Source organism: Taudactylus pleione, unplaced genomic scaffold (assembly GCF_031769625.1).
Source record: "Taudactylus pleione unplaced genomic scaffold, aTauple2 ptg000284l, whole genome shotgun sequence".
Classification (NCBI taxonomy): Eukaryota; Metazoa; Chordata; class Amphibia; order Anura; family Myobatrachidae; genus Taudactylus; species Taudactylus pleione.
Window position 1 is genome coordinate 4,545,498 of NW_028284686.1, and position 14,662 is coordinate 4,560,159.

At 45.4% G+C, this 14,662-nt stretch overlaps 1 protein-coding gene across 3 annotated transcripts in view; it reads right to left on the reverse strand.

The window, feature by feature from the left end:
* Positions 1–626: 626 nt before the first annotated feature.
* ANKRD65 (ankyrin repeat domain 65) overlaps positions 627–14,662 on the reverse strand; it is a 43,268-nt gene continuing 29,232 nt past the window's right edge. For 2 of the 3 annotated variants that reach the window (XM_088482244.1, XM_088482243.1), the window contains exons 2-4: positions 14,424–14,622; positions 7,020–7,569; positions 627–2,750 (exon numbers count right to left, since the gene is read on the reverse strand). In XM_088482244.1, the coding sequence (XP_088338370.1) occupies positions 2,496–2,750; positions 7,020–7,569; positions 14,424–14,620 (1,002 nt within the window). In that variant the 5' untranslated portion in view covers positions 14,621–14,622 and the 3' untranslated portion in view covers positions 627–2,495. Of the gene's footprint in view, positions 2,763–7,019; positions 7,570–14,423; positions 14,623–14,662 lie in introns of all 3 variants that reach the window. The other variant, XM_088482245.1, reaches the window with a different exon arrangement.

A 14,662-nucleotide genomic window follows, 5' to 3' on the forward strand; every position in this document is an offset into this window, starting at 1 on the left:
ATAGCTAGTATAGGCTGTATTCAGGGCCCGATTCAGAGATGTACGCTAACCCGATGGTTAGCTTACATCTCCGGTGGCTTAGGGTCTGCGCATGCGCAGGACTCGTTCTGCGCACAATTGTAGAATGGGTCCAGCAATCTCTCTTGCAGCCCCCCCTCAAACCACAGCATGATTGACATGCAGTGGCATTTGGGGAGCAGAGCTGACCACAATTTGTGGAAATGGGGGTGTCGCCCCCATTTTCCAGGATGGTCAAGGTCATGGTCTGGTTCAGTGGATGCAGATTTCCTGGCCTTGAAGTTGCCAGGACCCAGCCAGGCTGTGGTAGGCTTTAACTACCGCAGCCTGGCCAAAGGAGCAACCATCAAGACCATCGTTTGCTATGGTGATCCCAGGATGAGACCTTTCTCGCAGTGCTGGGATCACAGAAGCAGCAAGAAGCTGTACGTTTCCTACAGACATCTCCTGCTGCATTTGAGATAGCCGGAATTACACAGCCACTTGTATGCAGGTCTGCAATTCAGTCCATCTATAAATTAGGCCCTCAGTCCATAAAATCTGCGCAAGCCAAAATGGTTAGTTTAACAAAGAAAGCTGCAATATTGAAGACTGAAAATTTGCCAGCAGGTGGCGATAAAGCACACAGTGACTTTATTATGGTTACAATAAAAGCCTTTAGAAAAGAAGGCATTCACGTTTCCCAGCACACAAAAAAGAAAAGTGTTCTCACGCACATAAAAAAAATACAGTTGTCGTGGGGATAGACAAATGACACAGTATGCCATTGAGTAGTATCTGTTTTATGCATTGTTAGAGAGATACTAGAAAATGGAAACATTTAATTTAAATAGGATTGGGATAAACAATAACACAGGTCAATTCCTAAAATAAACCATGGCTGGGCTGCAGAGTGGAAAGCTTGCTCCAAGTCCAGCTTCCACCATACCTCACAGTCCACTGCTCAAGCAAAACCTGCCCCGGAGTGAGCATTGCACATAAGGAATGCATTTAGGGACATATTTTTATTTGGACGTGAGATTTCTGCGGGAAAATTTAACGCAGTTTTCGCACCCAATTTTAGATTAAAACGGCTATGCATGCTACAGATTCTCCCACTATCCAAATGAAAAAATTTGGGCGCGTTAATTTTTTTCTGCAAAACCCCGCAGGAAATTTTAAAGATAAATGGTGAAATTAGCTTAAAAAGACAGGCGTTTCAATATTGGATCACATTACAGATTTCTTTTACTGCCCAAAAGAAAAATTATTTGGTGCTTTTAAATGGCTGGATAGAAATAATTTGTTTCTTCATTAAAAAAAAAATGCTGTAGCTAAATTTGGGTGCATAAAAATGCATGTAAGATGATTGTTGTGTCTTTTAAAGCAACTTTTAAAATGCCTTTAAAAACCATCTGTAACTCCCACCTGTAATCTTAAAAACACCTGTTGCATCCATACAGCAGTCTAATAAACCATTTATTAACCCATTAGTCTACACTTTGCAGAATATCACCCCAAAAATGATGTAATTATTCTGCCAAATATTCAAATTGAATATTTCTAATTGGCTAACTGATCATTAAGGGGGGGGGGGAAGGGGGTGTCCCAGGGATTCTGAACCAAGGGACCGATTCAGACCCTTTCGCTAGGCTGTGTTCGCATGCAGCCTGCCGTTGTTTGCAATCTGCGCATGCATCGCACTGTGCGTGCGCGAACTAGTCCAAGCTATTGGGAAGCGTTTGCTCGCTGCACATAGACAGCTCGCTAGAATGAGTGACAGGACAAGCTGTTTATGGGTGGTCGATGGAAACGGGGGAGTGGTGGTGCGAATGCAGGCATGGCTGAGCGTCTTAACACCATTTCAGAGGCGTGCATAATTAAGACGCAGCATCATAGTACACGTCACATGGTTGTTTTACACACTGATGCACTCGCAGTGCTTGCGGTAGGGTATGGTCAACCACAAGTGCTGCATTCGCTTACGATGGTACTCGATGTTACCGATTGTTGCATACACATCCTGGAGATGACGTGTATAAGTGGGCGTCTTAAGACTGACTGGTGAGCGTTTAAATACACACCGCGATCGCATGCCAAGACATAGTGGGCATGCTAATGCCTTGTGATCGCGGATTTGCATACTTTCGCTGCGTGCGAACACATCTATCGAGCGGGTCTGATTCGAGCCCCAAGTCCCGACATTTTTTTTTCCAACTTTGCACCTGCTATGGGAAAAAGCAGCGTTAAAGCCTATTGAAATTACCACTGCTAAAATGATCACGGCTAATTGAGTAGGAGAAACCTCGCAGCCAGACGCAATTTCAAGAGCCGCGGGAAAAATAAATAAATGAACGTGGCCAATTGAATATGCCCTTTAGGATAAATGGTCTGCCCTAAGCAAGTGCAAAATATCTTCTTTGATAACTTGAATGCAATAACATCCTTAATTTAGGCTTTTGTTTACTACTGAATTTAAAAAAAATAATTCTATGGACTCAAAGTGTTTCTCCATTCTCAGTCACAGCTCCATGTTCTTGCAAATAAGTAGATACTATGTTGTGTCCCAACATGACTGCTCTATGCACTGGCGTAAGACACAGACTGTCCTTTATATTTAATGAGGCGCCATTCCGTACAAGCAACTGTATTACATGAAGATGCCCAGCTCCTGCTGCTCTGTGTACTGCTGTACGTCCATGCTTGTCCTGAGTGTCCATCTCTGCTTTCTTATCCAACAGCAACCGGACAACCTATAAGAAGTGCTACATTAACCAGAAGCAAAGAGACAACAGCATAAATATGCTGGATGTTTTTTATGTTCTGCTAATTACAAACAGATAAGCACATTTTTTGTATTAATGCCTACATTAAATGGAGACAGCCATTTTGTGAGCTGAAACAGTATTCAGCCTATCAATAGGCCAGGAACCAGTGATGTCACAGGCATGGGTCATATGATGTGCCTACTGCCTGCACTCAGCGGATTACTCAGTATTGTTCACAATATTTGTTTTCTATTTTAACATATACGTCAGACTCTTGATGGACCCAAATGTAAAAGGGTAATGGGAATAGGTTCTTATAACTGGTTTACCGCAAACAAAGAATGGAATGGGTGTCATAGCATCAGGTCACATGGGTGATGGAGTTAATTTCTGAATAATGAACAGTGGATGTGAGGATTTTGAGAAACCTATGAATTCAGTAGGCACTACTAGAGGCACCATGCGTTGGGCATGTTGGTGTGACACCCAGGCTCATCCATACTAGGATTGTGCACATCTTGATAATAGGTGTGTGTGGTGGGAACAGGGGCATAGCTTCCTACTGGTCTGCCTGGTCACACACCCTTAGCCTGAGGGTGCAGCATCAGTGTCCGAATTTCCAATTGACTTGGGCACCTGCAATATCATAATTTGTGTCTCAATTATGTAGTGGATTCCAAGAGGATTGATCAGGCCCCCAAAGTAGTGGCTTCTACTCTTACTATCAGCAGCACAATGATTGGGGCTGCACAAGCAGCAACAGAACCAGCACATACTGTGTTCCTCCACCCTCCTTCCACTATCTATAGCAGTGAAATCTAACTGCACTGAGAAACAGAGAAGACACATCAGTAGGATGGAAGGATGGCGGGAATGGTTAAGGCATGTACATTGCTTAGGGCAATAATAATGTCTGAATTAGATTTTTTATGCATTGCATACATCCTAACACATATCTCGCCGGCAACAAGACGGGCAGAGGTTCAATCAAAAGTGGGAGTTTCTGGGCTTGGCTTTGGGTGGAGTGAGGCAGAGTTTGGACAGAGAAGGGGCAGGCCTATTTTGTACCAATATGGAAAGTGTAAATGTAGGGAGCTATGTAACAATATTTACAAAACAAAGAAGGACAAGAGCCCTTTCATAATGCTCCATACCCACAACCTCTGATCTACCCAAACACTACCCTAACCACCAGTCACGACCACTGTCAGGTAATATCATACCCAATTAACAAGTCAGCTCCTTTCTAGATCCAGCAATCAAGATAGTACCCATAAATCCATGTTCTGTCCCATTTAGTGTCCAGTGCTTCCTGCTGATGTTGGAGATTGGATGGGATAGCCACTAGGGTGGGAATGGGTATGATATTGGGTTCGATTCCCGTCAGCGGCAGCCCGACAGGAGCAGAGTGCGACGCAGAGGAAGCCCGACAGCGCTGGAAATCCCGATCGTGGATAGGTAAGTATCCACTAACCTTAGGGGTGCCTAACCCTAACTTCCCCCCCAAGTGCCTAACCCTAATCCCCCCTCCAAGTGCCTAACCCTGACCACCCCCTTCCCTGCTGCCTAAACCTAAGTCCCCCGGGGGGGTGCCAAACCCGAAGTCCCCCCCGGGAGCCCTAAACCTAACCCTCCCCCCCCGCGCGGCTGTCCGCTCGTGGCGCACGGCATCACTACGATCGTGATGCCGGGCGCCGGTCTCCCGGCGTCGGGGAAATGCGGGCGTCTACATCTAGACACCCGGCATTTCACCCTTGCCGGGATAAGACAGTCGGGAAGCCGGCTGCCGGTATATAGGCAGTCGGCTTCCCGATTGCTTCCCCTAGGGTGGGTTAAAAAAAAAAAAAGTTTCCGCATCAAGGTGATTGCTGTTTAGTTTTTCAAAATCGAATAATATCTTAGTCGGCCAACCAGCGCCTAAAGATTTTGTGTTTACGCCCTATAGGCATGCCGGGAGAACACCACCGCAAAGCGCCCTGGCAGTGCTGATAGAGGTATACTGTGTTGTCCAGCCTGTCTCCAGCAGCAGTCACTGAGTGACTCAGAGTGGTCGAAGGCTTGCCATTTGCCTGCTGCTTCCCTGCTCATCATGCTGTGGCTGTGCTAGTAGAAGCTGCAGCAGTGCAGGGGAGAGGGGCAGGCTGTGCTCTGATTAGTTATCACTGCGCCCTGTGCTCTGATTGGCTCACTGATACAGTGATAACTAATCAGAGCTAGCAATGTGTCTGGTTGCCTAGCAGCAGCCTAGAGAGGGGAGGTACCACTGAGGCTGACTGATTCCCAGAGACAGCCTCCAACACGTACAAGATGCCCCTGATGCAAAAGCACAGCAGTCAGAGAAGGAGCCAGGGCCAGTGCAGCACTTGGGAATTAAAGAAAGAGTCAATCATCGGAACACCATCGAATAATTTCCATTATTAGGATGGATTTGGATAAGGCTGCAGAAAATTCAACTAAAAAGAAAACTCCTCCTCTTCCGACCCACCTCCTATTTTCGGGACTCCTCAGGAGTTTGATGGTACTGTTCTTCCAACTTACGAAAAAGTAATTCTTCAATTCCATGTCATTCGACATGACATTCTGTTAGATACACGTCGTAACCTGTCAACTGCAGAGGTCACTAGGGTTGTTGCTAACAGAATTATACAGTAGCTGTATGGACTAAAGCATCATTACCTACTGTCACACTGCAAACCATAGACGAACGCGTTCAGACATACTACAAGAAATATTGAGCGTTGCTCGACACTCCAAAAAATAAGGGAGGGCCTACTATCCATAGTGGGGAGTCCCGGGTTGCATGTATTTGTTCTCAACAAGCTGAGAGCTGCAGGCAGAGGACAACAGATACCCTACTAGATGATACGGCTATGTTGAGCGCACTTACTATAGGACACTGGGCCTGATTCAGACGCCGTCGCTCCGTACTGTCGATGTCGAGTGACGGTACGCCCCCTTTGGTGGGCAGGCCGGAGGCATGGGAACATCTACCGTCTGGGGCTGGCCCCACTGACATCACAAGTGATGTCAGTGGGAGTGCTTTCGGCTCTAACAGGGCTTGGGCTTGCGGCAACGAGACCCTACCACCAGGGTCTCGTCGCAAACCTGATGGTCGCGATGGTCTTGACCATCGCGACCATCTTCCTGGCCGCTCGCTATAGCTGTGGGTGGTCACCCACAGCTATGCGAGCGGCCAGGAGGCCGCTCTAAAAAAACAGAAGACCGGCCCTGATTCAGAGCGAGCGCTCTGTCAGAGTGTCCGGCTCTGAATCAGGCCCTCTATACGGTGAACAGGGTGTGTATTACAAGTCAAAAATATTGTATTCTGCTACTTAGCAACAAACAGTACAATAAAAAAGCACTGCCAGAGCGCTTTGCAGTGGTGTCCTGCAGGCATCTAATCTATAGGCGCCAGTTGGCTGACTAAGATATTATCCGATTTTTAAAAACTAAACCACAATCATCTTCTGGAGTGGTCGCACAATTTTTTTTCGACCTTTTCAATCGATGCGGAAAAAATTGCCTTTTGAACCACTTTTCAACCGACCCTAATAGCCACCTTCCACTTATACTGTATGTCATAAAGAGGCTCATTTTATACATTTTCTTAATTTTGCTCTTATATAAAAAAGGTATATACTGTTAATACCAGCAGTGAACCCTGCTGATGTGCATGGGGAAGCCTATTTAGCAAGTAGCCGGTGCCATTATACTGCCGCGATAACAGATAAAAATATTTAAAAGAAATATATATTCTTTGAATATAGCATTACGTAAGGTGTAAACCTTTTCCCTAAATATTTTTTTGGAAACATTGTAAACCCAAATCTGGGCGTTCAGTGTCACTGTGCATGAATGAGCAGGCTAATTGGTCCACGTATGGCCAGGCAAAGCAGTGGGTTAACCCTTTTTGCTCAGGGCCGGTATATATGGTTTTAAAAATAAGGCATGATCCAGTGTAATGTCCCTTTTAACAAAGGTCTCTAAACTTCCTGTACTTTCTGCTGTCAGGCAATATGTCTGCTTTTAGATTTCTCTGTCATTTTCCTACATGTGTTATTATCGTTCTGCCAGATCAAAAGCATTTTTGACAAGTGTTCTGTGTCTGCCAGGACTAATTACCTGTCTTTCCTTCCTTGTGTACAGTACTATAATTAAGTACAGCATGTTCCTTGTTTGAGCAAATGTAGTCGTCTTAGTTACAGAAGTGATAATTCCTCATCTTAATCTGTGTTTGTGACCTGGTATACATACCTCTAAGCTACCATTACTAGCTGCAATCGCAAGAGCTGTCCTGCCTAGTAGGTCTTGGACATTCATATCAACCCCCTTTTTCAGGAGATAGTCCAAAGCTTCCAGTTTTCCAGTCTCTGCTGTAATGTGAAGTGGGGTCAGGTTCCCAGAAGCCTCCAGTTCTAGAGAGACACCATGTTCACTCAGAAGCTCCATGATATGAATGTGGTTGCTCACTGTTGCCCAGTGTAACGGACTCCACTGGTTGTTGTCACCTATACATGGGTCTATGTTTTGCTTGAGTAATAACTGCATGATAAGTGTATGTCCATTGGCGGCTGCTAAATGCAGAGCTGTGAGACCCCCTTTGGTTGGTGCAGTAGTATTGGCTCCACGGTTTAGAAGCACTTCGGACAAGTGTGTATGGCCGCTCCATGCTGCGTGGTGGAGCGGGGTGCAGCCTGAGGAGTCCTGAGACTTCAGCGAAGCCCCTCGCTGGATCAACAGCTTTGCTGTAGCCAAGTGGCCATTCGATGCTGCACAATGTAGAGGGGTCCAGCCTAGCTCATCCCTGAGGAAAAGGAAACATTACTATTTCAGATTTCTAAACTATTACCCTAACTTTACCGAAGCTGAAATTAATATTATTATAATTTATCTATAGGATGCCATAAAGTTTACAGGACATTACCAAACAGTGAAATAATAATACAACTGTGGGGCCTATTCATCATTACATAATTATCATTAGTGATAATTATATTTTGACCTCGCAGCGAGTTCAAAGAAACGTCAGAGGCATCCTTAATTCCTCCTTGGCTAAAGTATCACTTCCAAAAAGCTCCTCTTTTTGTGGAGTCAGCTTTTCGCAATTGTGATACATTTCTCCTTTATCTGAGCCCTTTCTGCTCCCAGCCCACAGCCTCTGCCTGTCTCCAAGCTCCCTGCCCGCAGCCCCGCTCCCTATATCACCTCCCCCTGCCCGTGGCCCCTGCTCCGTGTCTCCCCCCCCATCGGTGTTTGTCCCAGGCCCATCCGCGCTATCGTCTCTGTGTGTGAGCAATTCTCCCCTTTCCCCGCCGGAGCCTGGCCCCACCCTTGCCCCCCGTTCTCCACTGCCGCTACAGGTAAACTTCCCCTGCGGCGCCACAGCATGAACTCACATGCCGGTGTCTATCTCAGCCAACCCCATGCGGCCGCCACTGCCGCTCTGTATGAAGCCTCTATTTGAATGCACAGCCCACCCGCGCGGACACCACAGCCACCTGCAGGATGCGATCTTCGAACCCCCGCCACCGCATTTCCCCCCCCTCCATAATATTAGGTACCAGGACAGGCTGCCAAGCCTGGGGCTGGTTAGCCTTTTTTTGGGGGGGGGGGGGACCTCACGTCCGTTAAAGAAAAAAAAAGTAAATAAAAAAATTGAACACACATGCTGCATATATTGCCTGATTCAGACCCGCTCGCGAGCGCTGAGCGCTCGCTAGCGGGTCGATGGTGCCCAAGTGCGCATGCGCGAGACCTGAATAACGACGGCCAAGCCGTCGTTAAGGGTCTCGCACCAAAGGGGGCGTGCTGTCGATGGTGATTGACAGCACGCCCCCTTTGGTGGGCATGCCGGGGACATGGCTGCCCAGACGGAAGCGTTCCCATGGGAACGCCTACCGTCTGGGTCCGGCCCCACTGACATCACTAGTGATGTCAGTGGGAGTGCTTTTGGCTCTGATAGAGCCAAAAGCACTCCTGGGCTTGTGGCAGAGAGACCCTACCACAAGGGTTCTCGTTGCAAGCCCAATGGTCGCGATGGTCTTGACCATCGTGACCATCATTTTGGCCACTCGCTATAGCTGTGGGTGGTCACCCACAGCTATGCTAGCGGCCAGGAGGCCTCTCCAATAGGTAGGAGGGATGGCCCTGATTCAGAGCGAGCGCTCTGTCAGAGAGTCCGGCTCTGAATCAGGGCCATATTTCAATGATTTGTGCAGCCTGCTTGTTCGGGAGACAAATCCGGCCGTTTAAATCGGGATTTCAAAACGGACAGGATCGACCAAATACACCATCAATCAAAACGATCCTGTCAAAACCGTGAGCTTGGTAAATTCCCGATTTTTTAAGTGAAAAACACGGCTGTTTTTGATCGATCCGATCAGAGTTGAAAAATGCGAAAAATCGGGGCCAAATCGAATCTTAGTAAATTTACCCCAATGACTGCAAAAAAAATTGTTCTATGCACTTGCACTGAAATGCAACAAAGCGGAAAATACAGATGTGTCCTCACTCAGCAATTCTCAAATCGCTCCATATATCTCTGTTCTGCACGCTCAAAAAATTAGACTAATTTGCTCCATGCATCCTGTCGTTCAGTATTCTTCTCTGAAGTTGCCTGAGTTTTGCACTACTAATGCGAAAAAAGCATAAAGTATGTGTATCCTTTACACCACTAATGGATTAGCATGCTATAGCCGTGCAACAAGGAGACAATGGAGCCGATTCTGAGGTGGATATAGACGTGGCTTTATGCTAATGTTGTGGGTGATTCGGAGCATACCGAGTGGCCCACTTGCAGCTATCGGGCGCACCACTGAAACTTGCACCAGCTCTATGGCAAGTGCAATTTCTGCATCTGGACATGGCATCGTGTGTCAGCGCTACTGTGTCTTTAGTCGGTGCCAATGACGCACCCGCGTCTGGCTAGCCAGTGCCACGTTACCTCTCGGGAACACCCTCTAAAATCCCCACCTCTGTCATCCGAAATCCTCCTCTGTCTCCATACGGTAACTATCAGGACACATGCGCAGTGCAACTGTGATACGGAAAAGGCGCTATGTAGTGCAAAAAAATGCTAAGTTGTGAAAGTCTGAAACTGGCTATCCGTGGCATGGCATCTAAGTTGCACCACTTGTCTTGCACCATATAGCACATGAATGCTAAGTGAGTAAGGATACATCTGTAACAGGCATTTATTTCTGCTCAACTGGAACCTTTATCAAGCTTTGATTATCCCATGGTCCACATTAACTATAGCTTTACCCTTGCGTGTTTGCTGCTATGGCCGAATGGTGATTGGTATTTCATGGAGGAGCCTGGCATATACAGTCAGGTCCATAAATATTGGGACATTGACAGAATTTTCATATTTTGGCCTCTATTCACCACCACAATGCTTTGAAATAAAACAAACAAGATGTGATTTAACTGCAGACTTTCAGATTTCACTTGAGGGTAATTACATCCAAATCAGGTGAACGGTGTAGAAATTACAACAGTTTCTATATGTGCCTCCCACTTTTTAAGGGGCCAAAAGTAATGGGACAAACTAAACAATCCTAAATCTAACTTTCACTTTTTAATACTTTGCAGACAATTACAGCCTGAAGTCTGGAACACATAGACATCACCAGACACTGGGTTTCATCCCTGGTGATGCTCTGCCAGGCCTCTACTGCAAATGTCTTCAATTCCTGCTTGTTCTTGGGGCATTTTCCCTTCAGTTTTGTCTTCATCAAGTGAAATGCATGCTCAATCGGATTCAGGTCAGGGGATTGACTTGGCCATTGCATAACATTCCACTTTTTAGCCTTACAAAACTCTTTGGTTGCTTTTGCAGTATGCTTCGGGTCATTGTCCATCTGCACTGTGAAGCGCTGTCCAATGAGTTCTGAAGCATTTGACTGAATATGAGCATATAATATTTCCCGAAACACTTCAGAATTCATTCTGCTGCTTTTGTCAGCAGTCACATCATCAATAAATACAAAGGAACCAGTTCCATTGGCAGACATACATCCCCACGCCATGACACTACCACCACCATGCTTCACTGATGAGGTGGTATGTTTTGGATCATGAGCAGTTACTTTCCTTCTCCACACTCTTCTCTTCCCATCACTCTGGTACAAGTTGATCTTTGTCTCATCTGTCAATAGGATGTTGTTCCAGAACTGTAATGGCTTTTTTAGATGTTGTTTGGCAAACCCTAATCTGGTCTTCCTGTTTTTGTGGCTCACCAATGGTTTGCATCTTGTGGTGAACCCTCTATATTCACTCTTTTGAAGTCTTCTCTTGATTGTTGACTTTGACACATATACATCTACCTCCTGGAGAGTGTTCTTGATTTGGCCAACTGTTGTGAAGGGGTTTTTCTTCACCAGGGAAATAATTCTTTTGTCATCCACCACAGTTGTTTTCCGTGGTCTTCCGGGTCTTTTGGTGTTGCTGAGCTCTTCGGTGCGTTCTTTCTTTTTAAGAATGTTCCAAACAGTTGATTTGGCCACACCTAATGTTTTTGCTATCTCTCTGATAGGTTTGTTTTGATTTTTCAGCCTAATGATGGCTTGCTTCACTGATAGTGACAGCTCTTTGGATCTCATATTGAGAGTCGACAGCAACTGATTCCAAATGCAAATGTCACACCTAGAATCAGCTCCAGACCTTTTACCTGCTTAATTGATAATGAAATAATGAGGGAATAGCCCACACCTGTCCATGAAATAGCTTTTGAGTTGATAGTCCCATTACTTTTGACCCCTTAAAAAGTGGGAGGCACATATTGAAACTGTTGTAATTCCTACACCGTTCACCCGATTTGGATGTAATTACCCTCAAATTAAATCTGAAAGTCTGCAGTTAAAGCACATCTTGTTTGTTTCATTTCAAAACCATTGTGGTGGTGAATAGAGGCCAAAATCTGAAAATTCTGTCAATGTCCCAATATTTATGGACCCGACTGTATGTTGGTGTATTTAATGAATGAATGAAGAATGAACTGATAGTGATTCTCAGTGCATGGAAGTATAGTACCATCTAACAACCACATTCTGCCGGTATGAACAAAGGGCCTGATTCAGAGCCGGACGCTATTTGCGGTCGCTTGTTCAGGAAAAGGGGGTGGCTATTCAAATGAACCGTTCGCTCTTTGCGGTCTGTTCACGCCTCTAGGTCTGAACGAGCGAACAAAACTTTTGGAAAAATACGCCCCCTGGCCGCTCATATCCTACGTCATGTCCACTATTTATTAGATTAATCGAGTACATCGACCAGCGTATGAACTGCTCGCTATTCTTGTGGTTGGTTTTTCCAACCGCAATCATGCGAGCAGTTCTGACTATAAAATAACCCAGTGACGTGGTCAATGACGTTGCTGTATTAATTATGCACACCCATAAAACGCCCGTTTTGACCTTTAAGCACGCCTGCGTTCGGATCTCCACTCCCCGTTTTCAAGCACCTTCCCCTGTTACCACCCACATACGCCTCCTCCTGTCACTCAAAATAGCAGGCATTCGCTATTTAGCGAACAAACGATTTTCGGCCGCACTGACTGGTTCGCGCATGCGTATAACGATCCATACGCATGCGCAGTTGTGCAAACATCGCTCGGAACGAACGAGCGGCCGCTTACAAGCGGCTCTGAATCAGACCCAAAGTCTGGAGTAAAGACAGTCCTTCCGATGTCTGCCATGGTCCAGTGATGCGTTCAGGGCTTGTACAGAGCTGGTTATGCTGGCTGTTGCTACAATGTCAATCTTGTCACATAGGGGCATATTTAATAACAAGTGATATTCTTGTTATCACTTGTTTCGAATCTTGAATGATGCTCCAACCAATCAGCTCCTGTCAATTTTTAAACACGACAGTTAGTAGCTGATTAATTGAAAGACCATTTAAGATTCGTAACAAGTGATAACAAGAATATCACTCCTTATTAAATATGCCCCATAATGCTTAATGTTTGTAATAGGTAAAATGTCATTATTTTGTTAAATGGTTATCAGCTATTACTTGGGGATTCAGGTGCATATAGGAGCCTATGCAGTAAGTGTAAGCCTGTTTGTGGATTGTATCTTATACGTTTTTGCACTGGGCAATGTCTCCCCAAACATGTAGAAGTATTGCATGATTTTGTGAGGAAAATAGAAATAGAAATGTTATGGAGCATACACATGGTCAGATTTGTCAGATGAACGATTGAACGATTTTACCAAAGATTTGAACGTTTGAATGATTTTTGACTGCATTAAAATGAATGGAATCGTCCAAGTCTGACTGCAAACACATCAGATGTCAGATATCATTATCTGACCATCGGGAACGCGCATCGTTCATCGTCCATCATTCAGGCATGTCAGATTTTCCTTCAGATATGATGGACTGAACGATTTTTTAAATCGTTATCGTTCAGATCTGAAGAAAAATCTGACCGTGTGTATGCACCAAGAAACTTTATGGCCGACCGTGGGGCCAGCTGGGCGGCTGATCATCATCACGTCGTCATGATTATGGACCTATTTTTATGTGGAGGCTTGGAACTGTAGTGCCATCTGCCTCATTATTAATCTGGCCCTGGAATTGGCATTAAAGGCCTGACTTGTATCTGGGCTGTAATGGGGTGCTCTCAGGCAGTGTTCAGTGAGAGTGTGTCCACTACCAAAGATGCATACAACACTGCATAGGGGTGAATATACTGTACACATTTAATTCAGTGCGCGCAATGTGGGTGCAATTACAGGGCCCTCCACCCTCCTGTTTTCATTACCTACTTCTCTTGCACACCAGCTACACTCTACACCTCCTCCTTGGGCTCTCTGCACCTGGACTTCACTCCTTCCTTGTTTTAGTTTCTTCAGATGACCTAGACCAGTTATTTGCGCCCACGCTAATAGCTACAGGTTCAGCTTATGCTGAATATTTCCAATGCACAGCTTGCATCAGTGGCTGTTATGAGATTTGTAGTGCTATTTGTTACTTGTCTACTGTATTGTACTATACTATTTTACCTTGTACTGTCTTGTTTTGCCCTCTGTATGTTTGTGCGGACCACTTGTGGCACCCTATCAATAAAGTTTAATAAGAAGAATAACAGCGTACATTTAACTCTGCATAAGCCCCACAGTCTCCAGAGACTTAGAGCCACCTCTTTCCTCACCTTACATGAGATGTTCAGATCTAACTGGCTTCTGACAGAGCTGACAAAACAACCCAGCTACTACCTTTGAAGAGATATTAGGACTTGAGATTAATCAGCTTTAAAGTACACACAAATAATTGTTTGGTGAAATGTGTCACGTCTTGTCGCTACAAAGCTGAGGAGCAGCTAGAATGACCGGCCTGTCCCTGTGTTTTCTAAACATTCACTCCACTGAGAACACATGGATTGTTCTGCATTGATTCATGTAGTGTATCTCCTTTCTGCTGAAAGCTCTTGCAGCCGAAAGACTATTAGTAAATAAACTCCAAGGTGTGCAGAGGATTAGTTGTGAGAATGGACATCTAGGCTAGCGGAGGCTTACCACCGTGAATGGACGATAAAGAGCAACAAAGCCTCACATTCTCAATAGGGATTTATGTGGGTAAAAGAATCTCAGTAACTGGAGGTGTGAAAGCCCCCAGTACAGCGTTTATGCATTAGCGGCTATTTACACATACCTGTCGTCCATCTTTTCTCCTTGTTGCAGGAGTTGCTTTACAAGGCGAGTGTTACCATTCCAGGCAGCCAAATGAAGTGCTCTCCAGTCATTATTGCCATGGCACAACTTATCTGGCAGACTCAGCTCCTCGCTCAGCTGCAGACACCTTCTGGCCAGCTCGGCTTCAGGAGTAAGTCTCCCTACTTTCTGCTGCATACCTTGCAAAACAACGTCATTATTATTATTACATTTTATTTA